We start from the raw sequence: 23,507 nt of genomic DNA, 5'->3' as shown, positions 1-23,507 counted from the left end.
TGTTTGGCAATATGGATAGTAGTTAAAAAATAGTATTGTTTGGAAACATGGATAGCAGTAAGTCAGGAAAAAAATATCGGGCTTATGCTACTAAAAAAATTGGAAGTCCATTACATTATATTAAAAAATAATGGGTCAATGTTACTTGATATATATATTCAAATCAAAATAATAATTTAAAATTGATTTATATTAAAAATTCATTCAAAAATATACATGTATTCAAAATTTGATTTTCACTAACATATTTTCAAATAACTATTATAAAAATGTTTTCAATATATATAAGAACAATACAATACAAAATCCAATTTCAAAGACCAACTTAAATTATGGTTTTTATATTTCACATTAAATTTAAAAATATAATATATGTGATTATTTATATGATTGTACGTGTAAAATATTATTAATTATAAGAAAACTTATTTGATGGTACATATAAAATACGATTAATTATATGATAACACATATTTTGTAACCTATGATGACACATATAGGATATATATATATAATAGTGATTAGGGGTGGGCGTTCGGGTTTGTTTCCGAGTCTTTTGGGGATTTCGTGTTCAGTTCAGATCTTTGAGGATTTAGTTCAGATTTGGATAACCAATTTAAATAGGTTTGGTTAAAATATTTGGATAGATAATTAATAATTATTTAAGTATTTTTGGAGTTTTGAGTATTTTTTAACTATTAAAAATATTTAAGTTTGATTATTTTTATATATTTTCAATAATTTATGCGAACTTAAAAGTATCATATATATTATGGATGTTTTTATATATATTAAATATATATACCTATATAACTCTAATTTGGATACCCAAAATACTTCAATTCGGATCGGATTAGATTTCAGTTCTTCAAATACCAAAATTTTGAATAATTCGGATATTTAATCAATTCCGGTTCGGATTTAGTACTACTTATTCAGATTGGGATCGGTTCAATTTTTCGAATTCGAGTTTTTTGTCTAACCCTAAATAGTGACATAAAAATCAAATAGCATCATATATTTTTTTTTTAAAATACACCCACACAGACGTGCGGGTCAAAATCTAGTACTAATTTATATTTTGTATCATATTTGCTTCTAATGCCATCTAGTAATTTTGAAAATAAATTAAATAAATAGTTTTACAAACCAAAAAAATTGAAAAAATAGTAATTACTGATGAAATATGAACTTAGTGGTATTTTTCCAGTTCTAAAAATGTCTAAATCATTATTTGAGATTATGTTCTACATAAAGTAGAATTGGCATTCTACGAAGTAGAAAATAAAATCTTTTTTACATTGAAACTACTATGTTTAGAATACGTGATCTACGTAAATAATAATACTCTATAAATATTTCGAATACACATTCGGTACTTAACCTATCGTTCTAAAATTTGTAGAAATCAAAATCCACAGATTACTATAAATCTAAAACATGTAGAAATTGAAATTTACACATTACTATTCTATGAATAAGAATAATCAGTTCCAAAAAATATACGAAGAAGTTATTTGGAAATATTTAGTTTCCATATATGAAAAATCGATTTTTCAAAAAAAAAAATATGGGAAGAAAATAATCAGTTTTTTTATTTGATGATTTTAATGTTTTTAATTCTAATTACTTTAATTATTTATTATATTTTAATATTTAACAATTGTTTTGTTAATTTTAATTTATAACTGAAATTAAGGGAATTATTGCTATTTTGAAAATAATTAGCCTAATGGGACATAAAATATATGAAATTAGTCTAATGGGACATAATTCCATTATTTGGCCTAAAAATAATAATTTTTCCAACAAATTATGATGCATTTTCTTAATTCAAACAGAACAAAAAGATGGAAATGAAGTTTTTGAGACAAATATAATTAAAATATTTAATGTTTTTTTCTAATTGAGATGAACTGAATCAAAAAAAAATATCAGGTCTAATCTAGATATAATCTTCATTACTTTAAATAGTACGATAAAAAGAAATATATAAAATAAAGTGATAGATAAAGCTATGCATTTTAAATTTATTTTAATTTGCAAATTCATAAACTTTGCAGAATATGAAAGAAATCCAACGTTTGGAACCAAACAGCAAAACCTAGAGACCCACCCTTAAATTCTGGCTTTTGAGGTAAGTTAAGAGACGGTACATATCTGTCCTCTTCACCAAATCTAATTTATTATGCTGCGATGTATTACTGTTATGTTTTTTTTTGAACGTTATATTACTGTCAATTTATTTTCAGTCTTCAAGAAGCAATTCGAAAATAAGAATTTGGGATAACCGCCTTATACCATTGCTATTTCTCATGGAGGCACGTTATTTGAATCACTGGATTTAGTATGAAGATTAGGCAGGACGAAAAGAAACCCAAAAGATGGTGATGCGGAGTGTAGGATCCTCTGTTGCTAATGTAATTGAAACGACATTCTTCCGTCTCCCGTATTTGGGTTTTGTATTGATTTTGTTTGACTAATATTTGCAGGGTAGGATTGGCCAATTCATTTAACGTGTGTTGGTAGAAGAGGTCGCGGAGAAACCAGGCCAGGCTTTCCTACTACTAGCCGGTGCAATGTGGTACGCTAACCATAAGCAGGGTAATAAGTAAGTGTTGATTTTAAAATCCTTGGAAATTTCCAATTTTTGATGAGAAATGAGTAAATTTCTGATTGATGAAAAAAGCTGAGGAGGTGTGCCAGATAAGAAAGCAACTTCACAAATAAAAAGTGGAATGTGAGAGATTGAAGAAACGGGTTCTTGAGAGAAATGCAGCTTATATTGCTAAAAAGGATGAGCTGGTGAGTTTTTTTCTCTTCACAAAGTTACATGGGAATGGATTGGTCCAATAAGTTGTTTGATGGACATAGTGACTAGAGAGACAAAATGAAGAACTTCATGTCTCTTGTTAAATAACTCTGTGTGGGGGTTTTAACGAATTTATGACTGCGCTTCAGTTTTTGAGGATGGCTATGGAAGCTCTATCGAAGTGGATTGAAGTTGCGGAGAAGTAAAGTCAAACAATCATATGCTCTGCTTATGTAGCTTTTGTGTTCTTGATCATGTTTTGAGTTTATCTTATATATTAAAACAGAAGTCACAACCTTGATTCATGTGTGATTTTTTTAAAATGGATTTAATGGACTTGTTCATAGAAATTCATACTATATTTTAATTCAGACTAATAATAAATATAATTTTTAAAATATTTTAATCATAGTATCTTTTGATATCTTTTCATTTTAAATATAAATATATTTATTTTAAAATTCTAACAAATCTGTTTAAAAAGATTTTTACAAGATTTTCATTTTTGAAATTATATTTAAATATTTTCACTAATTTTGAAATTAGTTTAAAAAATATTATTATACATTAATATATTCAGTTATATAAAATAAAAAATAAAAAATCTATAATATTTTAGTTATTATATAATCATAATCAATCATATTAAATTAAAATTATTATATTGAGCTAAATATAATAAAATTGTATTAAATTTACATATTTATATATTTTATTTTCGTAATTATAAAATATTTATGTTCAAAAATAAAATCTAATATGTTGGTAAGATGGGTTAACATTATCAAACTTTATAATACATGTATAAAAATTAACATGTATTTCTTTAAAGTTAATAAAATAAAATCTTTGTAACTACTTTAATCATAATATATTTTCATTTTAAATATAATATATATTTATATATTATATTTTAAAAATTCTAATAAATTTGTGTAATATTTAAAAAATAACTTAATGTATTTTAAGTTATCGTTTAGAAATGAAAATAAATAAATTATATTATATTTTATCTACTTTTATAGTCATGATCATGTTAAAATATAATTATTATACTAAAATAAATATGATAAAATTATATTCAATTGATAAATTTATAAATTTTATTTTTATAAATATAAACTATTTATTAAAAATATAATATGATGATAGAACGACTTAAAATTAACAAACTATATAATACATGTCTAAAAATTAACATATCTTACACTTTTATATATACAATAATAAATTATTTAAAATGAATAAGCATAAAAATATTGGTAAAAAGAAATCCAATTTTGAAATACGGGTCAGAATTTAGCATAAATTAAATACAAAATATTTTTTAAATACATTTTCTCATGAATATATTAATTTGCTTAATAACTAAATGCAAATACAATAAGATAAATATATAATAAGAAGTGGTAAATACATAAGGTTTAAACAATTAATTAATTATAACATGTAAATTATAAAATTATTGTATTTGAAATAGTTATATAAATATTTAAGTATATGATTAACATTAAAAATATATACCACTTATGTTCTAAAACAATAATTTATGTATAGAAAAGTGAAAACAAACACCCGTGCGGTTGCACGGGTCAAAATCTAGTTTATCCTTATATGGGAAGTTTGACAAAATCTACTCCCTCCATTTAAAAATGTAGGATGTTTTGGACGAAAACTCTAGTATTAAGAATGTTATTTTTCCATAAAAAGCATCAATAAAAATATAAACTTAAATTAAGTTGACCAATTATAAAAAAAACACCACAATATATAATTGGTTGCACATTTATAATAAAATAAAAAAAATTACTTAGATTATTAAAAATATCTTCTATTTTAAAATCATCAAAAAATTTCTTAAACATCTTACATTTTGATTGGTATTGTTTATGTGTGGGACCCATTACCAGAAGATAAAAGATGATAAAGACAAGACTTCTTCTTGACTATTTTGCACTCATCAGACAACTCGGAGATATGTGTAAGAAAGCTTTTGGGTTTGGTTTGATATAGCAGCTCCCAGCAAGACAAGTTATGGGCTAAAAAGATCAATGTTTTAAACATTATATGTAATCTTTCTCATTTAAGAGAGAATCAATCAAACACAAATATTATCTTCTAAACACTAATTCTCTATATTCATCATGTTCATTATCATCCACCATTGAATTTCTTTTCTTCAGGTTGATCCTTTTTCTTTCGTGGCATCCTCTAGGCTTGGATTTACCGGTTCTCGAGCTCTTGGTGAGTTCTGGACTTGATCTATCGGTTACTCTACATAAACTATCTCACATTCAATTAAATTCGGCCCATAAATTTATTGTAGTCGTATGTTCTATTTGGACAATTAACATTCTGATTTCGAGGCTGTTCGTTTCTCCATCCAGATGATTCTTCTGGATGGAGATAAGAGTTTTGTTTGTTTATGCATTAAATGTACAAGTCACCTCGATGTGATGTTTTGCAAAAATGGTATAATATCTATTATACCTATAATATAATTGACAAATTACAAACCTAAACCTAAAATCATTTAGTCACTCACCAAAATATGACAAAACCACATAAACGTATTTTTTCGCCAAAACCAAAAATAGCGTTTTTCTTGTCAAAACTGAAAATCTCGTTTTTTTGCCAATACCAAAACATCTCTTTTTCCCGCAAAAACCAAAAAATATTTTTTCCCGCAAAAACAATAATCTCGTTTCCTGCCAAAACTAAAAAAAATCTTATTTTTTTTGTCAAAACCAAAAAATCGTATTTTTCCTCCAAAACTAGAAATTTATGTTTTTCCTTCACAACAAGAAAAGTCAGTTTTTCCGCTAAAACCAGAAAATGTTGTTTTTCCGCAAAAATCAAAAATCTCATTTGCCGGCAAAACCACAAAAAAAAACATTTTCCCGCCAAAATCGAAAATTAGGGTTTTCCGCTAAAACCAAAAATTCTCATAATGAACCAAAATCGAAAATTGGGGTTTCCCGCCGAAACCAAAAAAAATATCCATTTTCCGTCAAATTTGAAAATTTCATTCCAGAAAAACCAAAAAAAATCTTGTTTTCCAGAAAAAATAAAAAAATCACGTTTTTCCACCAAATAAAAAAAAATCTTGTTTTCCTGGAAACCCCTATAAATCTTGTTTCCTCGCATGAACCAACAAATCGCATTTTCCCACTAGAACCAGAAAATCCTATTTTTCTCCAAAACTAGAAAATCTTATTTTTCCGCCAAAACCTAAAAATTCATTTTCCCACCAACATAAAAATTGTGTTTTCTGCTAAAACCGAAAATCTCATTTTCCTTCCAAAACCAAAAACTTTCATTTTTCTGCCAAAACTGGAAAATCTAAATTTTAAAATAATTTCAATGAAAACATATTTTAGACTAAATAATAAAAAGTTAATATAGTAAAAATTAATATCAAAATATGATTAAATCAAAACATGGGTATATTAATAATTTATTTACTGAACTCATGTGGATGAAAATAAAACTAAAGAAACAAACACAAATTCATGCGGATGACTTAGATGAGCTGAGTCATATGTATAGACAAACAAACAGTCTCACAAAATATGAATGTATCATCTGGATGGAAAAGGAGATGCAAGTAGAATTTTTTATAGTAAACTTTTCTTTGCAATGAAATTATTAGTTATTCAAAAATAAAAGGATCAACTGAATGGATCATACAGATGGATCGACGGGATGGAGATGACATATGGTGAAACGAAAAGTCCCTTGCAATTAAATCTCTGATTAAGGCATTGGACTTTAAAGCTAGTAAATGCCTTTTTGTTTTTTTCTTCTAAAGTATGGATAGACTTCACCACATTTTAGGAAAAATAAAATACAATAAAATAGACTATTATTCTTTTTTTTTTTCTGGCTTTATTTGAATGATATATATTCGCTCAACGTTCATATATATTTATATATATATATATATATTAAGTACATGACTAAAACTCGATTAATCTTTCTTACATTTCAGGTACAGAGTTATAGAATTCAAAATTGCTTACAAAGCCTTGTTGTCCTTACATTTTTAATGTCATTCCTTCCTCAACCTTGAAGATCTTCATGGAGAAGAGAGACCAAAAGTTAGAATCTTTAACATTCATCTAACTTATGAAACAAAGAAAGGAAGATACATTGCAAGATTGGAAAGTACCTTAAGGACTTTGGTGAGAAGGAAGCACAAGACAGAGGAGAAGATCATATGGAGTAAAGTCAATCCAAGCGGATAAAAATACCGTTATTTTTGTAGACGACAATGCCCACTGCACAGTCAGAGACACACAAAGACCGTTAGTGTAGTGATGCAGAATTAGACAATAAAAATATTATGGCCCTGTTCGTTTCTTAGCCGCAGCGTCAGCTGAAAGAGATCGACTAATATCAAAGGACACGTCAGAAAAATGGCGGCCAGCGACAGTCATGGAAGCCGCTGTTTTTTACGGCAACCACTAAAGTGGATTAACTAACAGTAGCGACAGTTACCGGCGATCAATATATTGCATAATCATCTCAATTCTTTCTCAGTTGTTCACTGTTTTTTGATCTTACACTGTTTTGTTAACTAAATCACATCATTGCGTAAGTGACTTACGCAAATTTCAACTTTCTCCATTATTATATAGTTATTTACCTAACACATTGAGTATTAATTAACTACTTTTAGCGCAACCCGTGATTCATGACATGTGAATTATAATGTGACTGTATTGATTTGGTAGTACATCAACTTCATCTTGCTATATAATAACCAACCGAGTCTTCAAAATATTCACAAATACAAACTACACTCTTAATTTATTTATTTTTTGGTAAAATACACTCTTAATTCTTAAAAAATAAAAAACTAATGACAATAAGTTCGAAAACCCAATGTCACCTAACCCTTCCAGTCATCGACTTCTCGATTCCAAACCTCAAACCGGCAACTCCAGAGTGGGAGTCGGTGAGAGCCCAAGTCCGAACAGCCCTAGAAGAGTACGGATGTTTCGAGGCCTTGTTCAACGGAGCTTCAGTGGAGCTACGGAAGGCGCTGTTCGAGGCCTCGGAGGAATTTTTTGATTTACCTGTTGAAACCAAACTGAGAACAAAGTCTGACAAAATCTACAAAGGATACGCTGGTCAGCATCCGACTCTACCTTTATACGAGGCTATTGGCTGTGACGGTGCAAATAATCCTCAAAGTGTCGACGAATTAACCTACAAGCTTTGGCCTCAAGGCAACATCACCTTCAGGTTCTCTATCTTAATTATATGCCCTTGTTTTTAATTATCAATCAATGTTATATATCATTTCTCGTTAGAAAGTATATATATATAAATTATCAGGATTGAAAATGTCAAATTAAAATAATATTGGATTCTTTCTAATACTACGGAAACAAGAAATAAAACAATCAAAAAGATCAAATAGTGTTTTATTGATTTTAATAACATGAATACAATGTTTAGAGTATAAATCCTAGTTTTAAATATCTACTTTTTGTATATATCCAATAGCTTTCTCTCTTAGTGTTTTAACCATGTTTATATCATTGGTGAGACTTATGTTATATTCACTATATCTGGAGATGTGAAAAAGAATCTGTTTATCTGGATATTTTCTTTTTTTCTTTTTAACTTGGAAACAAGAGAAACGTCTGATCCAGAAGGCAGAAGTTGGAAACCTGGAAACATGATATCGGCATCCTGCTATATCCCGGTGGAATTACTCCTAATTTAATTTATGCCCAACAGAAAAATATAAAACATAGATGAAATAAATAAACTCTAATACAAAAATAGGTGAAATAAATAATACTTCTGTAAATTTTGTATCTCTTTCTTGCAGCAAGAATGTTCAGTCATTCGCGGAAAATTTAATAGCATTAGACGTGAAGGTGAGGACGATGATCATGGAGAGTTTCGGTCTCGAGAAATACGTCGAGGAGCACCTTAACTCAGCGAGGAAGCACTTTCGTCTCATCAAATATAGAGGACTTAACGAAAACGCAGAGGAGCAGCCAGGCCTCAACCCTCATACCGATAGCCATTTCCTTACAATACTTTGTCAAAATGACGTAGTAGATGGCGTGGAGATCAAAGCCAAAGATGGTGAAGAGTGGATCAAAGCTAAGCCATCTCAAGACTCTTCTTTCCTCGTTATAGCCGGAGCTTCACTTCATGTAAAATTAAGCTTCCATGAGTCTCAATAATGTAAAATCATTTTTGATTATTCTATCAACATCATCATATATTGGTTTTGTAGGTACTACTGAATGGTAGGGTGTTTCCTCCGTTTCACCGTGTGGTAATAACCGGAAAGAAAGATCGGCACGTGGCTGGACTGTTCGTGCTTCCCAAAGAAGGACTGTTCATAAATGCACTCGAGGAGATGGTCGATGATGATTATCCTCGTCTCTATAAGCCTTTTAATTTTGACGCTTACTTCAAGTTCAACATCATCAATAGGTCCGATACCCATACGAGGGATTTATCTGCTCTCAAGGCTTATTGCTCTCTCTAAATAAGATTGATTCCTTGCAAATAAATAAAGCAATGTATATATGTATCATTTGATCACTAGCTAGCTTAATATGCTTGTTTATTTTGTTCTTGAGGTGGTTTGTTATTATTTTAACTTTGTCTTGTTGGCTCTTGAGCTTGTAATAAAACCTTGACTTACTGAAACTCCAAAATAAATGTGTTGATCGTGGAATTAATTAATAGACGGATGTAGACGTAGAAACTGATATGGCGATGTTTCATTTTCAGATGTTTCCGGAACATTTGACTAATTAAACCCTTCATTTTCTCAAATATACATACGCATGCATGCATTATACTATTGGTCATCTCGTCTTCTTTGACTGCTTTGTTGCTTTATCCAGGGATTGGTGGGAGAGAAGACGCCAAAACCATCTCAAGCTTCCTAGCCTCTTCAAGGCAATGTATAGAAAGGCTATGTAGGGGAAGAACCCACATTGGAAGTGCTCTTTAGGTTGAAAGTTTCTTCTCTTACCAGTCCACCTGAAAAACGTAATCTTGTAATACCAAAATCTTACACTATTTTATTAACTAAATCACATCATTGCTACTTACATAATTTTAAATTTCTCCATTATTATATAGTTATGTACCTAACACACTATTAATTAACTATTTTTAGCAGGACCCATTACAATGTGACTGTACATTGATTAGGTAGAACGTCAATTTTTTCTTGCAATACAAAAAATAAGGAGACCAAAAATTTACTCAACACTCACAGGGAAAAATATTTATCCCTTCTCTCTGTATCACACAACCAAGGGGATATGTTGTGATGAAGTATGAATACTTAGGAGTGTGTTAAGACTTTTAACGGTTAAAATTTTAAATAAATGAAGTTTAATGTTTTGTCAAATTATTAACATAGATTCCCACTATTTGATGTCAAAAAAAAAAAAAATTCCCACTATTCTTCTCTTTTTCGCATTAAAATTTTTTTTTTACAAAATAAATTAACCAAAATTTCATATTATTTATTTATTCAATTCCTCCATTTAGTTTTTCGTTTATTAAATGGTAACTCTTTCTCGGGCTTTATGTTGAAGGATATATATTGGGTCAACGTTCATATATATCAACTACATGGAAAATGCATTATTGTGACTAAATGTCATGAGAATTGGAAAAATCGATTAATCTTTCTTACCTTTCAGGTACAGAGTAGTTCGTATGAGTTATAGAATTCGGAAGGTACATATCATAAAACAATCAAAGGTTACCCTTCAAGACTGATGAGAGACAACATCATCATCATCATCATCATCTCTCTGTATTAGCCTGTGACACCAGCGCTATAGATTCACTATCATCTCCTGGAGTTTCGGTGGTTACTCGAGGAGAAGCTTCTTTCTTCAGCTTATGATTGTTATAAGCCGCTACACCGGCAATAGCTGCATGTGAAACACACAAAGCAGAGTTATAAGAGAAGCAAAAACTCGTTGGTATGGTGAGGAGTTTCTTGACGACTTACCAATGGCGTAACCAAAAAGATTGATGACAGTGAGTTTTGTGTCTGCAAAGAGAAGAGCTGAGACCAACACAACCACCCAGTCCTTGACAACGCCAGCAACTCGGATAGTGAGAGCACTCGTGTGAGAGATCACCAAGAACACCGACAAGTTGAGAGCGAATGTACAAAGCGAGTTAAGAGTCAATACTACGAAATGGAAGTCCCATGTGCTGTTTCCCTCCATCTTCGACTTCTCTAGAAAGATCCACGGTAGAAACAAGCAAACAGCACTACATAGAGATAAAGAACACCCTTAGGCTTTTGCACAATGAGAGAGAACTGAAGATGTGTTTCTTCTTACCTGCAGGGGCTGACATAGTACATGAGAGAGATTGGGTTTAACTTAATGCCTTTCCTCTTGACAAGTATCTCCATGAAGATAAGCCGCAGTGCTTCTCCAACGACTCCACCCATTTGGTAAACTACACCGATCCAGTTGATGTTCAGTTCCCCATAAGAGGCTACCAAAACACCGAAACTTATGATAGACATAATCAAAAGCATCCTGCAGCTCATCATCTCAAGCCCAGCAGCTACCCCAAGAACAAACACAGCAACAGGCACTGCAAGTATATGATTCAAGAATGCATCGGTATCCACAACAGTCCAGCTCACTAAGATGTAAGTAGACAACATGAACTTACTTATAGCCTTCAGCATCTGGGCAAAAGAAACTGAAATGTAGAGATAGGCAGTGTTGCCCAACCAGAGGGTCATGGCAAACATGGCACCTATTGGAATAACTGAGGTAACATATCTGAGTACATAAAACAACAATGTTTATTACTAAACCAAAGATGAGTAGCGTGGTTGGTATTTTCAACTACTCGAAAATCAAAAATGCTTACAAAGTCTTATTCTTCCTTACATTTCTAATGTCATTCCTTCCTCAACCTTGAAGATCTTCATTAAAAAAAAAGACCAAAAGTTAGAATCTTTACATTCTAAATTATGATGAAGCAAATAAAGAAAGATGATTGCAAGACTGGAAAGTACCTTGAGGACTTTGGTAAGAAGAAAGCACAAGACAGAGGAGAAAATCATATGGAGTAAAGTCAAACCAAGCGGATAAGGAAAGTTTATTTCTTTAGATGACAATACCCACTGCACAGTCACAGAGACTCAAAACCGTTAGTGATCTATTTCAACTAGAAATAAAACTTATCTAAATCTTATATAAATCTTCTTTTTTTTTCTAAAGCCGGACAATTATGATATTACAACTATGAGAAATATTAGAGATATTCTAGAGTGCCGTATGAGGATTCACTAATCTTATATATCTAAATCAACAAATCCTTCTCAAAATATGATTAATATATAATCTTTCTTTGGTTTGAGCTTCCTAGACTTCACAATAGCAATACACATTGCTTCCACACAGGCAGCTTAATCTAGCGGATCAGATCACGATTCTAAATAGCATAAGAACTATATACGATGATGAGAACACAGATCCAGGTTTTGAGATTGAAGTTAAAAGTGTTAAAACCTTATTGAAGAAGATTTGACCGCTAGAGTGCTATAGGAAAAGAAGATACTAAGAGAGCCACGTCATCTCAGCCACGTCAGCAAGAGGAAGCAATTATATAGCTTGAGAAAACAGAAGTTAGGATCATCGAAAAAATATCAAGAAAGTTTGTTATCTTCTTCGCATCTTCTCTGGTTTGTTTCTCTGTGATTTTCCTAGAAAATCACCATGGATTCCTCATCCTTGCTTTTGAGTTGTTTCTACATGTAAACTCTTGGCAGGAGAGAGAGCGATTCTTTGTGTAATACATTGGATCGAATCATACGAGTTACTGTTCTTCTTCTACTTTCCCTGTTACGTTTTACTGTATCAAAGGTATCAGAGCCAGTCGAACCTCGGAATCAATGGCAGGCGTTGAGTTCCAAGTCTTCGAAGGTGTTTCCTGCGATTTGCGTCCTTGGATTTCAAAGTTGGAAGATCAATTTGCTTGTGATGACTACTCGGATATGAACAAATTAGCGTTAGCTGTGTATCTTCTTGGAGGTAAAGCAGAATCTTTTGTTCATCAACGAGAAGAAATCAAGTATTTTGAAACTTGGGACGAACTAAAGAGTAGCTTGATACGTATGTTTGGTGAACGAGATGATCCGGAACGGATCAGATTGCAGACGGAGAGGGACGTATCAACGCATAATTGGTTAGTGGCACTTAAGGTCAGGAAGGCCGATGTGATTCAAGAGATGACGATGCCTAATCCTGCTGTTTCAGAGTCGCAAGTTCAGTCCTTATCAGTTTCAGCGATTCACATACGAGATGAAAGTGATTTAACTACCAAGATGGAGTCGACTGGTTTGACTCTTGATGTAGATGTGAATTCAGAGGATCCAGAGCAGATTGAATCGCTAGTAAACGAGGTACCAATTTCTCTTTTGGAACCATGCCATAGGATAGGAAGATTGGAATATGTGTTTCTTGAGAACAAAAGCTTGCAATTACATGGAGATTTTGACAAACTGAGAGTTGATGAGTGGAAATCTCCAAGGGTAGAACACACATACGTTTTGGATGTTGACATGGGGGAAGAATTGATTCAAAAATCAGCAGATGCTGAGGCTGAGCTAGTTGCACACCACTTGTTTGATCTTTTGCTTCAAAGGGTTGGTTGTAAAAGGAAGCAACCGAGGTGTCACAAGAACTGGAAATTTAAGTATAAAATGGAGGACCTAGGGAGATTCCTGCCACAAAATGATCATTATACATCTATGAGAGTAAAGCACCAAACCTCCAACAGTCTATGTGCTAGTGATCATGTGGGATCATTGGAGAAAATGAGCACTTGTGGTCGTTGGAGAAGTCAACAACAGTCATGGTTCTTCAGTTCTGAAGCTCACGTTGAGAAAAAGATAGTACCCTTCTCAGACTTGGGGAAGAATCTCGTTCAGTACCAGTCTGATCCTACATGTCCCTATCCACCTATCCTCATTGATACGGTGATGGTTAAAGTGGCAGAGAGTTTAGCTCACTGGAGTAAACAGAAGTGCTCATGGTTGTTGTTCAAACTGAGATTGATGTTTCCTTTACAATGTGAAAAACTCAAGGCTGCTTGGGAAGAGGAATCAGGTACTAAGCAGAGCTACAGGGGAAATGAGAGTGAGCTTCTTCTCTTCGGAAACTCAATAATACCGGTGAGATGGTTTTGTCAAAAAGGAGATTATCGGATGGTTGGAGACCATATCTACAATGAAGAAGTTGTTGTTAGTGTTGTGACTGTAATGACAGAAACTTCAGTTCCAATGATCGTGATCATGGCAAGGGATGACAACACGTTTGATGCAGAACAGCCAATACTCAACAAGACAGTGGTGTTACGAACTGACCACACACACTTATATCTGGAGCAAATAATTCTGGATTGTCGAAGCAAGTGCCTCAGGTTACATGATGGTAACTGGGAGAGACGGTTCTGCAAGAACTGGATGTTTAAGTTCAAAGTTATTGCAACATTACGAAACAACAACACGAGACCTGTTACGCAACCTGTTTGCACACGAGGCTGATACACTGGAGATACAGGAGAAGAACTTTCATGTTGCTGGCCTTACTATCACTGGCCAGTAGAGCACTTAAAGAACTAGACAACAGACGTACCAATGGCCAGAGTAGTGTCAAATCTTCATTTCTGCTGCAATTGTGGACACGAGTTGTTGGTTCTTCAAAACCTTGTGGTCAAGGTTTTCTCAAAGAGGGAGGATTTGCTATAGGAAAAGAAGATACTAAGAGAGCCACGTCATCTCAGCCACGTCAGCAAGAGGAAGCAATTATATAGCTTGAGAAAACAGAAGTTAGGATCATCGAAAAAATATCAAGAAAGTTTGTTATCTTCTTCGCATCTTCTCTGGTTTGTTTCTCTGTGATTTTCCTAGAAAATCACCATGGATTCCTCATCCTTGCTTTTGAGTTGTTTCTACATGTAAACTCTTGGCAGGAGAGAGAGCGATTCTTTGTGTAATACATTGGATCGAATCATACGAGTTACTGTTCTTCTTCTACTTTCCCTGTTACGTTTTACTGTATCATAGAGAGAGCGATGTAGAGAAGAATGTAAGCATAGGTCGCGAACTCGTCTCTCACTACGCCTTTGCTCCGATCCGCCGCCATTGAATCCGATCGACTGTGATGATCGCTGATTAAGACTTTGCTTCGTCTTCTCTCCTTCATTCATTCACTGAAGCTTTTCAATTTTCCATTTTCGCAAACGAGCTACGTATAAGGGAAAAAACGGCGAGCACAGGAACTTCATTAAGTGGGTCCCGCTTTGACTAAGCGTTCTTATGGGCTTTTAGTCACATGAGAAGCCCATTACGTTTGGATTTTTAAGCTTCTTTTAAGGCCCATGGATGTTCTTCCTCGCACGCTTTTACATTTCTGTTTTCTCTCAAGGTTCATCAAGTGATTCATCTACTCTTGGATTTTATGTCCTTCCAAAAGTAAAGAAAATGATTGGTTTTTTATGTCATCCATCTACTCTTGGATTTATCTTCTTTCAGCAAAGAAATAAAATGATTGGTTTATGGAAATAATAACTTTTTCCTCGAGAATGTGAACGATAATACGAATGAAAAAGCTAAGGATCACACAAGTTGCTATTGTGGATTAGAAACACAACCCATTTCATCTTTGTCCGTATCTCTCGACCATTCTTCACCTCCAGCTTCTCATCCATATTAAAGAAAATGTTACAAACTAATACATGACAAATATATAACACTTAAATAAATATAAAACAATAGGATATATAATATAAGCCTTCGTTACAGTCACCCTTCATCTCTTCCGGGACCTCTCCATTCCTATCAAGGTGTGTGAGCTTCTGTGTTGAAGACCAAAAAGAGACACTTGTGTCGTGGCTGTGACTATGTATGAGTTCTACAAAAGGTGACTAACTCCAGTCTTTTACTTCTTTTTTTGACAGAAAATGGAGATCACAAATGTTACCGAGTATGAAGCGATTGCAAAGGAGAAGTTGCCTAAGATGGTATACGACTACTATGCCTCTGGTGCAGAGGATCAGTGGACTCTTCAAGAGAACCGAAACGCTTTCGCTAGGATCCTGTAAGCTTTCTTTTCTTTAAGAAAATATTTTACTTTTTTTGTTACTGGTTTCACAAGAGGTGTGATTTGATATATAAGATACCTTGTGAAATGTTTTTGACAGCTTCCGGCCTAGGATTCTGATTGATGTGAGCAAGATTGATATGACAACAACCGTCTTGGGGTTCAAGATCTCCATGCCGATCATGGTTGCTCCCACTGCCATGCAAAAGATGGCTCATCCTGAAGGTAACAAGACATCTGATTTGTCCTAAAACATTTGTAGAGTTCTGTAGAGAGTAAAAAAAATGCTTTAGTATTGCTAAGGACATAGACTAAGGATTGTTATAATGGAAACTAATACAGGGGAATATGCTACGGCTAGAGCTGCATCTGCTGCTGGAACCATCATGGTATGTTCTTATATTGTCACAAATTGTTTTTCATCCAAAACAAGACTTTGAATCTTTCTGGTCTTCAGAATCTACCATCCATGCATAAACATGTCACTGGTTTGAATTATTTTCTTCAATGATGTTTTGTAGACACTCTCTTCATGGGCTACTTCCAGCGTTGAAGAAGTTGCTTCCACAGGGCCAGGGATCCGATTCTTCCAGCTCTATGTAAGTCATCTAGGCAGCTTGTTGTACACAACCTGACAAAACCTGGTCATATGTGATGATTCACACGTTATGATATTGTTGTGAGTAGGTATACAAGAACAGGAAAGTGGTTGAACAGCTCGTGAGAAGAGCCGAGAAGGCTGGGTTTAAAGCCATTGCTCTCACTGTAGACACCCCAAGGCTAGGCCGCAGAGAGTCTGATATCAAGAACAGGTAAATCCACTCCAACTGAGATGTGATAAGAGTTAACTTGATTCAAACATGCAAACAGGTAAAAAACTTTAGAGTAACAATGTGCGTTTTTTCTACTACAGATTTACTTTGCCTCCAAACTTGACATTGAAGAACTTTGAAGGTCTTGACCTCGGAAAGATGGACGAGGTAAGCATCCATCAGATCTTTCTAGTTATATAGTCTGAAGACTAGCACTGATCCACTATTGTTTCCTGATATTTACTTGAACTTGTTGTGTTGTAACCTGCAGGCCAATGACTCTGGCTTGGCTTCATATGTTGCTGGTCAAATTGACCGTACCTTGAGCTGGAAGGTAAGAGAATCCAAACAAATCTTAAGATAACATAGCAAAACAGAGTATTTGAAAAAAAAATCAATTCAGACCTCACTAACTTTCATGTACACAAACAGGATGTCCAGTGGCTCCAGACAATCACCAGCATGCCGATTCTTGTCAAGGGTGTTCTTACAGGAGAGGATGGTTAGTTACAATCTGACGAAAAAACAAATGTTTTCATCAACAAAACCTAACCAGGTCAACTATTTGTTATTCTTGTGCAGCAAGGATAGCGATTCAAGCTGGAGCAGCAGGGATCATTGTCTCAAACCATGGAGCACGCCAGCTTGACTATGTCCCAGCCACTATCTCAGCCCTTGAAGAGGTAAGATCAGTGTGGACTAAATACATCACTTTGTATTCTCATGAAACTGTGATTTCCAACAATTTCAGTTCTCTTCTCCTGTGTTCAGGTTGTCAAAGCGACACAAGGACGAGTTCCTGTCTTCTTGGACGGTGGTGTTCGACGTGGAACTGATGTCTTCAAGGCTCTTGCACTTGGAGCCTCAGGGATATTCGTAAGCATCATAATTCCAAATTACCACAAAGCTGCTTGAAACCATTGACAGTACTAATAACACATTATTTTGTATCAGATTGGTAGACCAGTGGTGTTCTCACTCGCTGCTGAAGGAGAAGCTGGAGTCAGAAAAGTGCTTCAAATGTTAAGAGATGAGTTCGAGCTAACCATGGCGTTAAGTGGGTGCAGGTCTCTCAGTGAGATCACTCGGAACCACATTATCACCGAGTGGGAAACTCCACGCCATTTGCCCAAGTTATAGAGAGGCAAACAAACAAGAACCAACATACCAGAGAACAGCAACAACACAGAGCTATGCAATGGATTAAAACCTATTGATATTCTTCTGATTGATCACTTTGGCTATTTATTTGAAAAGACTTGTCTCTCCTTGTATCCAAAATACAAAACAATGACTAGAGATTCCCTGTAATGCTATTTGCCTACTTCTACCTTCAGTCCCATTCTTCTTCCTTATACAACAACTAGCATTCGGTTCACAAATCACAGTATAACCATCATCAAAAGTCAAACACAAAAGTTCAAGAGTAAATACTAAAGAGAGCCAGAGAGGTTATGGGCTCTACCTACCATATAAATGTCCAAGCAAGATTGGGCTTGAACGTTACCATTCCACTTTCATCATCTCTTGGATTTATATATATATCCTTCAAAAAGAAAAGAAAAAACAATTGGCTGATGAATTACTATTTACTTATTTAAGAACGATAATATGAAAGAAAAACTAAGGAACACACAAGTTGCTTGTGAATTAGACACACACTATCCCGTCTCATCTTTGTCCGTATCTCCTGATCCATTCTTCACCTTTAGAACCTCATCCATTGCCAACAATTTTTCAACTGTCACAACACACAAAATACTTTAACTCTAAACCAGATATATAAACTTTCAGATATATATTAAAAAAAAAAATTATATAAGGTTTCTTTGCCACTCACAACACCTTCATCTCTCTCTCGCGAGGCTCAGTTTGGAAAAATGGAGATTACAAACGTTACCGAGTATGAAGCGATTGCAAAGGAGAAGTTGCCTAAGATGGTATACGACTACTATGCCTCGGGTGCAGAGGACCAATGGACTCTTCAAGAGAACAGAAACGCTTTCGCTAGGATCCTGTCAGTTTTTCTTTTTCATAAGACGCAACTTTTTTGTTATTAGTTTTATTTACAACAGATGTGAATCTGATATACATACCTTGGGATGTTTGTTTAACAGCTTTAGGCCTCGGATTCTTATTGATGTGAGCAAGATTGATATGACAACAACCATCTTGGGTTTCAAGATCTCCATGCCGATCATGGTTGCTCCTACTGCCATGCAAAAGATGGCTCACCCGGAAGGTAATCGACGTTTGTTATTTCTTGAAACATGTTGTAGAAAGAAGTTACGTAGAGAGTGAGAAACTAGTTTTAGTATAGACAAAGACTAAGGCTTAGCTCTAACGACTGTGATGGGAAACTAATACAGGGGAATATGCTACGGCTAGAGCTGCGTCTGCAGCTGGAACCATCATGGTATGTTATTACATCATTAAGAATGATTCTTATAACTTTTCCATGATTGGAGTTTATTCATCTTAAAATCCATGTATCTGGTTTGCGTTTCAGACACTGTCGTCATGGGCTACTTCCAGTGTTGAAGAGGTTGCTTCCACAGGCCCAGGGATTCGTTTCTTCCAACTCTATGTAAGCAATCTTACTCGCTTGTCGATAAATCTGGTCGCAGTTGATGGCTCACACGTTATGATTGTTCTGAGTTAGGTATACAAGAACAGGAAAGTGGTTGAGCAGCTCGTGAGAAGAGCCGAGAGGGCGGGGTTCAAAGCCATTGCTCTCACTGTAGACACCCCAAGGCTAGGCCGAAGAGAGTCTGATATCAAGAACAGGTAAAGCCAAGTCAGTTCAAAAGTGACAAGAGCTGACTGTAAATTAATATACAAATACATAGCCAGAACGTATAAATAAATTGCTCTGCGTTCTCCTGCTACAGATTCACTTTGCCTCCAAACCTGACATTGAAAAACTTTGAAGGTCTCGACCTCGGAAAGATGGACGAGGTAAGCATCCATCAGATACTATCTAGCATTATGGTCTGAACATGATTCTCAAAAGGTTTCCTGAGCTTCTTTTGTTTCCACCTGCAGGCCAATGACTCTGGTTTGGCCTCATACGTTGCGGGCCAAATTGACCGTACCTTAAGCTGGAAGGTGCGAGAGTACAATAGTTTAAAATACAGACACCAAACAGAAACTTGATCTAGGACAGCTTTTAACTTTTCATTTGCACAAACAGGATGTCCAGTGGCTCCAGACAATCACTAGCATGCCGATTCTTGTCAAGGGTGTTATTACAGGAGAGGATGGTTAGTTACCATCCGACAAACAAATTTTTATCACTTCACTTTCACAATAAAACCTAACCAGTTCAACTATACTTATCCTCTTGCAGCAAGGATAGCGATTCAAGCTGGAGCAGCAGGGATCATTGTGTCTAACCATGGAGCTCGCCAGCTTGACTATGTTCCCGCAACAATCTCAGCCCTTGAAGAGGTATAAATGCCAAATGGTGTCCTCATATAAGTTGTTTTCCGTCAGCAACCTCAGCATTGTTCTCCTGTGTTCAGGTTGTCAAAGCGACACAAGGACGAATCCCTGTCTTCTTGGACGGTGGTGTTCGACGTGGCACTGATGTCTTCAAGGCACTTGCACTTGGAGCCTCAGGGATATTCGTAAGCATCATAATTCCAAATTACCACAAAGCTGCTTGAAACCATTGACAGTACTAATAACACATTATTTTGTATCAGATTGGTAGACCAGTGGTGTTCTCACTTGCTGCTGAAGGAGAGGCTGGAGTCAGAAAGGTGCTTCAAATGCTACGTGATGAGTTCGAGCTAACCATGGCACTAAGTGGGTGCAGGTCTCTCAAGGAAATCACCCGTAACCACATCACCACCGAATGGGACACTCCACGCCCTTCGGCCAGGTTATAGAGAGACCAACAATACAGAACACTGGTTTCTTCGACATACAGTCCATTTCTTCTGATTGGTCACTTGGCTTTCTACTTTGCTATCTATCTCAAAACTTGTTTCTCCCTATACAAAGATTCTGTAAAATGCTACTTGGCTTCTTCTACCTACAGTCCATTCTTCTTTCTTAAAACAACAGAGACAAGTATCTAATCAACAGATATGAAACTAAACACACATACACTACTAAAACCATTAAACTAGCTATCATCACATCCTAATGGCTTAGAATTCAACTGAAACTCATGAATCTATATCAGTTTCTTGTGATTCCAAAAAGATCTAAATGAACATGTACATGTTCAAGTGTATATAGTAATGGCATCTAATTGCTTACATTGAAGAATTGAACAAAGTGACATTCACAAGAGTACACCATTGCTGTGTACACGCACATACGTTCTACAGAAACATGCACGAGTTTGATTATTTTCAAACTAAAACGGCCAGATGTCAGATCCACCGGGCTTCTCGACCAGAATCCGATTGTACTCCGGCCTCGCCGTCTGCACAAAACTCAAATCAAAATCAGTAAAACGCGATACAGAGTCAAAATTTACGTACGATCGTTAAGTGAATCTACCAGATCTTTGAAGATGACGTAGGCTATAATGAAGAACAGCACGAACAGGATCTCAAACTCAGCTAATCGGAAGAGAGAGAACACTGAGTCAACGAACCGAGTCAGATAGGAGTCGTCCCTCCTCATACCGATCCGATTAGTTCCAGCACGCCGGCCGATCATCCTCTCCCGTCGGGTTTGATCACGGTCCACACCGTCGCTCCGAGTTTGTTAACCGTCGAGGAAGAAAGAAGAAGAAGGTGCTCCTGGGCCTGAGAAGTTCTAATGGGCCTTGTATCACTAAAAGCCTTCTACAACTTATTAAAGAGCCCCCCAATAATAGATGGTCTAAAGAAACGATAAGTTGTTCACCAAGCTATAGCAAAAACAGCAGGTTTGTTTACAACGCTAACGTCGTCGTATTGAGACTGTTATTAATCAATACTATTAAAACAGAAGCAATTTTTATCTACTTACAAATAGTCTAGGTTGGATCATTATATTTAATTATATTTCATATTATTTCTATTCATATCTAATTTAATTGTTAAATATACATCATACCTAAAATTAAGGAACTAACTAACTAACTAATCTATTAATTTTTTAACTAATGAATTTAATTTATATTAATTCAAAATTCTTTTTTTTGTCAACTATTAATTCAAAATTCAAATAACTAATCAATTATATTTTAGTTATTAATGTAATAAATAATTATATATATATATATATATATATATATATATATTCATTCATATATATACAACTATATATTAATCCAAATGCAAAAAAAAAAATTGTTCAAAACCCTCACCAAATACATAAAAATATAATTCTTATAGTTAGAGTATTAAAATATATATAAATATATATTATAAAATAAATATTAATAGTAATTATATGATGAAACATGTTACTATTGATAGTTTAATGAATATATTTTTACGGGTTACTCAAACAGACATGTAATATATATATATATATATCAAATATAAACCAATTGAACAAATATATTAACACAAATATATCATAAAACATTATAATTAACATAAATCGAAGCTAGAGAGTAAGAGTCAATATTTTAATTGCTTAAAGATATAATTATATATATAAATTATAAAAATTAAGAACTAAATATAATAAAAATATATATCAAAATTAAAATAATAAATATTTACATTTCTAATGCGAATAATGAAATTAACTTTTAAATTTAAAATAAGCCATAGACAAAACATCAAAAAGTATCTAATAATATGTGAATAACAAAAGTAAACTAACTAAATAAACAATTATATTTTTTTTGCAAACTTAAATCATTAATTTGTAATAGACGTATACATATTATTGATGCTCAAATCTATTTTATTTTTAGTATGCATCCACTCAAATATTAATCAATTAACAAGATGGAATTTTAGTTGGACTAAAATTGCATTAAAATTAGAATATCAATTTCATAATATATTCACTATTCATCTGAACGTTCATGAATATATATTACAATACTCTAAATATAATAATAAATCAAACCGAATTACATATTGGATCATCTATAAGTTTAACCGATAACCAGATCTCGGGTTTTAACAGTTATTACGGGTTTTATAGAATTTTTAAATAACAGTTTTTTTTTTTAAAACAAAAATAGATTACATATGAACCACCGAATTTGACAATTTAACTGCGGGTCGGGTCGGATTTCAAAACATTGAATATAATTTTTTATTTGTAATATCGAAGTGTAGATACAATTAAAATACAAATTTATATCAAATAAATTTGGAATGTTTAGAAAATAATCCCGCGCTTTGAAAGCGCGGGTCAAAATCTAGTCAATACTATTAAATTTGGATCATGACCAATTGACAATATTATGTCCAACTATTTATTTCTATATTTTACTAACTAACTGCCATTAGTCTACATATAAATATACCTCTTACGTAATTTTCAGTTTATTATAACTTCTCTTTGTTTATTATAACTTTTCCTTATTTCCGATATTTTAGGGATTCACTACTCTCATTATTATAATAATGAAATTCAGGTATATATTGTGTGTGAGCAAAAAAAAATTATGACACCATGAACTGTTCCACTAAAAATAAATATTACAGCTATATTTAATTAATCATATTATTTATGAAAAAGTAGCATTTTCACTATTATGAGCGTCGTTTTTTTTTCTTCATGCCCGATATCACTATAATGTATAAAAAAATAAAAATTAAAATTAAATTTCTC

The 23,507-nt window shown here is 33.7% G+C and overlaps 4 protein-coding genes and 2 long non-coding RNA genes across 12 annotated transcripts; 3 read left to right on the top strand and 3 right to left on the bottom strand.

The window, feature by feature from the left end:
* The first annotated feature begins 873 nt into the window (after nucleotides 1-873).
* LOC103842089 lies at nucleotides 874-3,135 on the top strand. The gene is made up of 2 exons (XR_004452396.1): nucleotides 874-2,805; nucleotides 2,962-3,135. It is a non-coding gene; the product is annotated as an uncharacterized LOC103842089 (long non-coding RNA).
* Nucleotides 3,136-6,846: 3,711 nt separating this feature from the next.
* On the bottom strand, nucleotides 6,847-7,356 carry LOC117128942. The gene is made up of 2 exons (XR_004452395.1): nucleotides 6,984-7,356; nucleotides 6,847-6,888 (listed from the first exon to the last, which is right to left on the bottom strand). It is a non-coding gene; the product is annotated as an uncharacterized LOC117128942 (long non-coding RNA).
* Nucleotides 7,357-7,593: 237 nt separating this feature from the next.
* Nucleotides 7,594-9,532, top strand: LOC103842064 (probable 2-oxoglutarate-dependent dioxygenase AOP1). The gene is made up of 3 exons (XM_009118674.3): nucleotides 7,594-8,062; nucleotides 8,658-8,991; nucleotides 9,075-9,532. The coding sequence occupies exons 1-3, from the start codon at nucleotides 7,677-7,679 to the stop codon at nucleotides 9,330-9,332; spliced, it is 978 nt and encodes a 325-aa protein (XP_009116922.1). The 5' UTR covers nucleotides 7,594-7,676; the 3' UTR covers nucleotides 9,333-9,532.
* A 921-nt stretch (nucleotides 9,533-10,453) lies between these two features.
* Nucleotides 10,454-15,263, bottom strand: LOC103842074 (probable sugar phosphate/phosphate translocator At3g14410). 2 transcript variants are annotated; one of them, XM_033281950.1, is made up of 8 exons: nucleotides 14,913-15,263; nucleotides 12,358-12,380; nucleotides 11,862-11,969; nucleotides 11,734-11,768; nucleotides 11,510-11,622; nucleotides 11,167-11,428; nucleotides 10,827-11,095; nucleotides 10,454-10,746 (listed from the first exon to the last, which is right to left on the bottom strand). In XM_033281950.1, the coding sequence occupies exons 1-8, from the start codon at nucleotides 15,052-15,054 to the stop codon at nucleotides 10,616-10,618; spliced, it is 1,083 nt and encodes a 360-aa protein (XP_033137841.1). In that variant the 5' UTR covers nucleotides 15,055-15,263; the 3' UTR covers nucleotides 10,454-10,615. The 2 variants fall into 2 exon arrangements, with proteins under 2 accessions (XP_033137841.1, XP_009116933.1); XM_009118685.3 differs by having other exon boundaries at nucleotides 12,358-12,385; nucleotides 14,918-15,256.
* A 207-nt stretch (nucleotides 15,264-15,470) lies between these two features.
* Nucleotides 15,471-20,831, top strand: LOC103842047 ((S)-2-hydroxy-acid oxidase GLO1). Of its 6 annotated transcripts, none has more exons than XM_018654919.2 (12): nucleotides 15,471-15,694; nucleotides 15,809-15,948; nucleotides 18,881-19,005; nucleotides 19,133-19,179; nucleotides 19,273-19,350; nucleotides 19,426-19,550; nucleotides 19,655-19,721; nucleotides 19,809-19,871; nucleotides 19,957-20,026; nucleotides 20,113-20,213; nucleotides 20,288-20,392; nucleotides 20,471-20,828. In XM_018654919.2, the coding sequence occupies exons 2-12, from the start codon at nucleotides 15,812-15,814 to the stop codon at nucleotides 20,654-20,656; spliced, it is 1,104 nt and encodes a 367-aa protein (XP_018510435.1). In that variant the 5' UTR covers nucleotides 15,471-15,694; nucleotides 15,809-15,811; the 3' UTR covers nucleotides 20,657-20,828. The 6 variants fall into 6 exon arrangements, with proteins under 6 accessions (XP_018510435.1, XP_033137831.1, XP_033137825.1 ...); XM_033281940.1 differs by lacking the exons at nucleotides 18,881-19,005; nucleotides 19,133-19,179; nucleotides 19,273-19,350; ... (4 more) ...; nucleotides 20,113-20,213; nucleotides 20,288-20,392 and adding exons at nucleotides 16,052-16,176; nucleotides 16,294-16,340; nucleotides 16,473-16,550; ... (4 more) ...; nucleotides 17,346-17,446; nucleotides 17,535-17,639 and having other exon boundaries at nucleotides 20,471-20,805; XM_033281934.1 differs by lacking the exons at nucleotides 18,881-19,005; nucleotides 19,133-19,179; nucleotides 19,273-19,350; ... (5 more) ...; nucleotides 20,288-20,392; nucleotides 20,471-20,828 and adding exons at nucleotides 16,052-16,176; nucleotides 16,294-16,340; nucleotides 16,473-16,550; ... (5 more) ...; nucleotides 17,535-17,639; nucleotides 17,718-18,099.
* An 85-nt stretch (nucleotides 20,832-20,916) lies between these two features.
* On the bottom strand, nucleotides 20,917-21,540 carry LOC103842029. The gene is made up of 2 exons (XM_009118631.3): nucleotides 21,279-21,540; nucleotides 20,917-21,201 (listed from the first exon to the last, which is right to left on the bottom strand). The coding sequence occupies exons 1-2, from the start codon at nucleotides 21,438-21,440 to the stop codon at nucleotides 21,133-21,135; spliced, it is 231 nt and encodes a 76-aa protein (XP_009116879.1). The 5' UTR covers nucleotides 21,441-21,540; the 3' UTR covers nucleotides 20,917-21,132.
* Between the last annotated feature and the right edge of the window lie 1,967 nt (nucleotides 21,541-23,507).

This window comes from Brassica rapa, chromosome A01, assembly GCF_000309985.2.
Source record: "Brassica rapa cultivar Chiifu-401-42 chromosome A01, CAAS_Brap_v3.01, whole genome shotgun sequence".
NCBI classification, from domain to species: Eukaryota; Viridiplantae; Streptophyta; class Magnoliopsida; order Brassicales; family Brassicaceae; genus Brassica; species Brassica rapa.
Note: the sequence above shows the minus strand (reverse complement) of the source record. Positions and strands in the feature narration are given on the sequence as shown.

What these genes read in the sequence shown, in the direction of transcription:
- LOC103842064 (XM_009118674.3), top strand. Translation starts at nt 7,677, where the DNA reads ATGACAATAAGTTCGAAAACCCAATGTCACCTAACCCTTCCAGTCATC. An exon ending in CAAGGCAACATCACCTTCAG is followed by an intron (nt 8,063 to 8,657) that starts GTTCTCTATCTT and finishes TCTTTCTTGCAG; the next exon opens with CAAGAATGTTCAGTCATTCG. An exon ending in TAGCCGGAGCTTCACTTCAT is followed by an intron (nt 8,992 to 9,074) that starts GTAAAATTAAGC and finishes TTGGTTTTGTAG; the next exon opens with GTACTACTGAATGGTAGGGT.
- LOC103842074 (XM_033281950.1), bottom strand. Translation starts at nt 15,054, where the DNA reads ATGAAGGAGAGAAGACGAAGCAAAGTCTTAATCAGCGATCATCACAGT. An exon ending in GTCAAATCTTCTTCAATAAG is followed by an intron (nt 11,970 to 12,357) that starts GTTTTAACACTT and finishes GTGACTGTGCAG; the next exon opens with TGGGTATTGTCATCTAAAGA. An exon ending in TACTATGTCAGCCCCTGCAG is followed by an intron (nt 11,096 to 11,166) that starts GTAAGAAGAAAC and finishes ATCTCTATGTAG; the next exon opens with TGCTGTTTGCTTGTTTCTAC.
- LOC103842047 (XM_009118655.3), top strand. Translation starts at nt 18,644, where the DNA reads ATGGAGATTACAAACGTTACCGAGTATGAAGCGATTGCAAAGGAGAAG. An exon ending in AACGCTTTCGCTAGGATCCT is followed by an intron (nt 18,781 to 18,880) that starts GTCAGTTTTTCT and finishes TTTGTTTAACAG; the next exon opens with CTTTAGGCCTCGGATTCTTA. An exon ending in CTGCAGCTGGAACCATCATG is followed by an intron (nt 19,180 to 19,272) that starts GTATGTTATTAC and finishes TTTGCGTTTCAG; the next exon opens with ACACTGTCGTCATGGGCTAC.
- LOC103842029 (XM_009118631.3), bottom strand. Translation starts at nt 21,440, where the DNA reads ATGATCGGCCGGCGTGCTGGAACTAATCGGATCGGTATGAGGAGGGAC. An exon ending in ACGTCATCTTCAAAGATCTG is followed by an intron (nt 21,202 to 21,278) that starts GTAGATTCACTT and finishes AGTTTTGTGCAG; the next exon opens with ACGGCGAGGCCGGAGTACAA.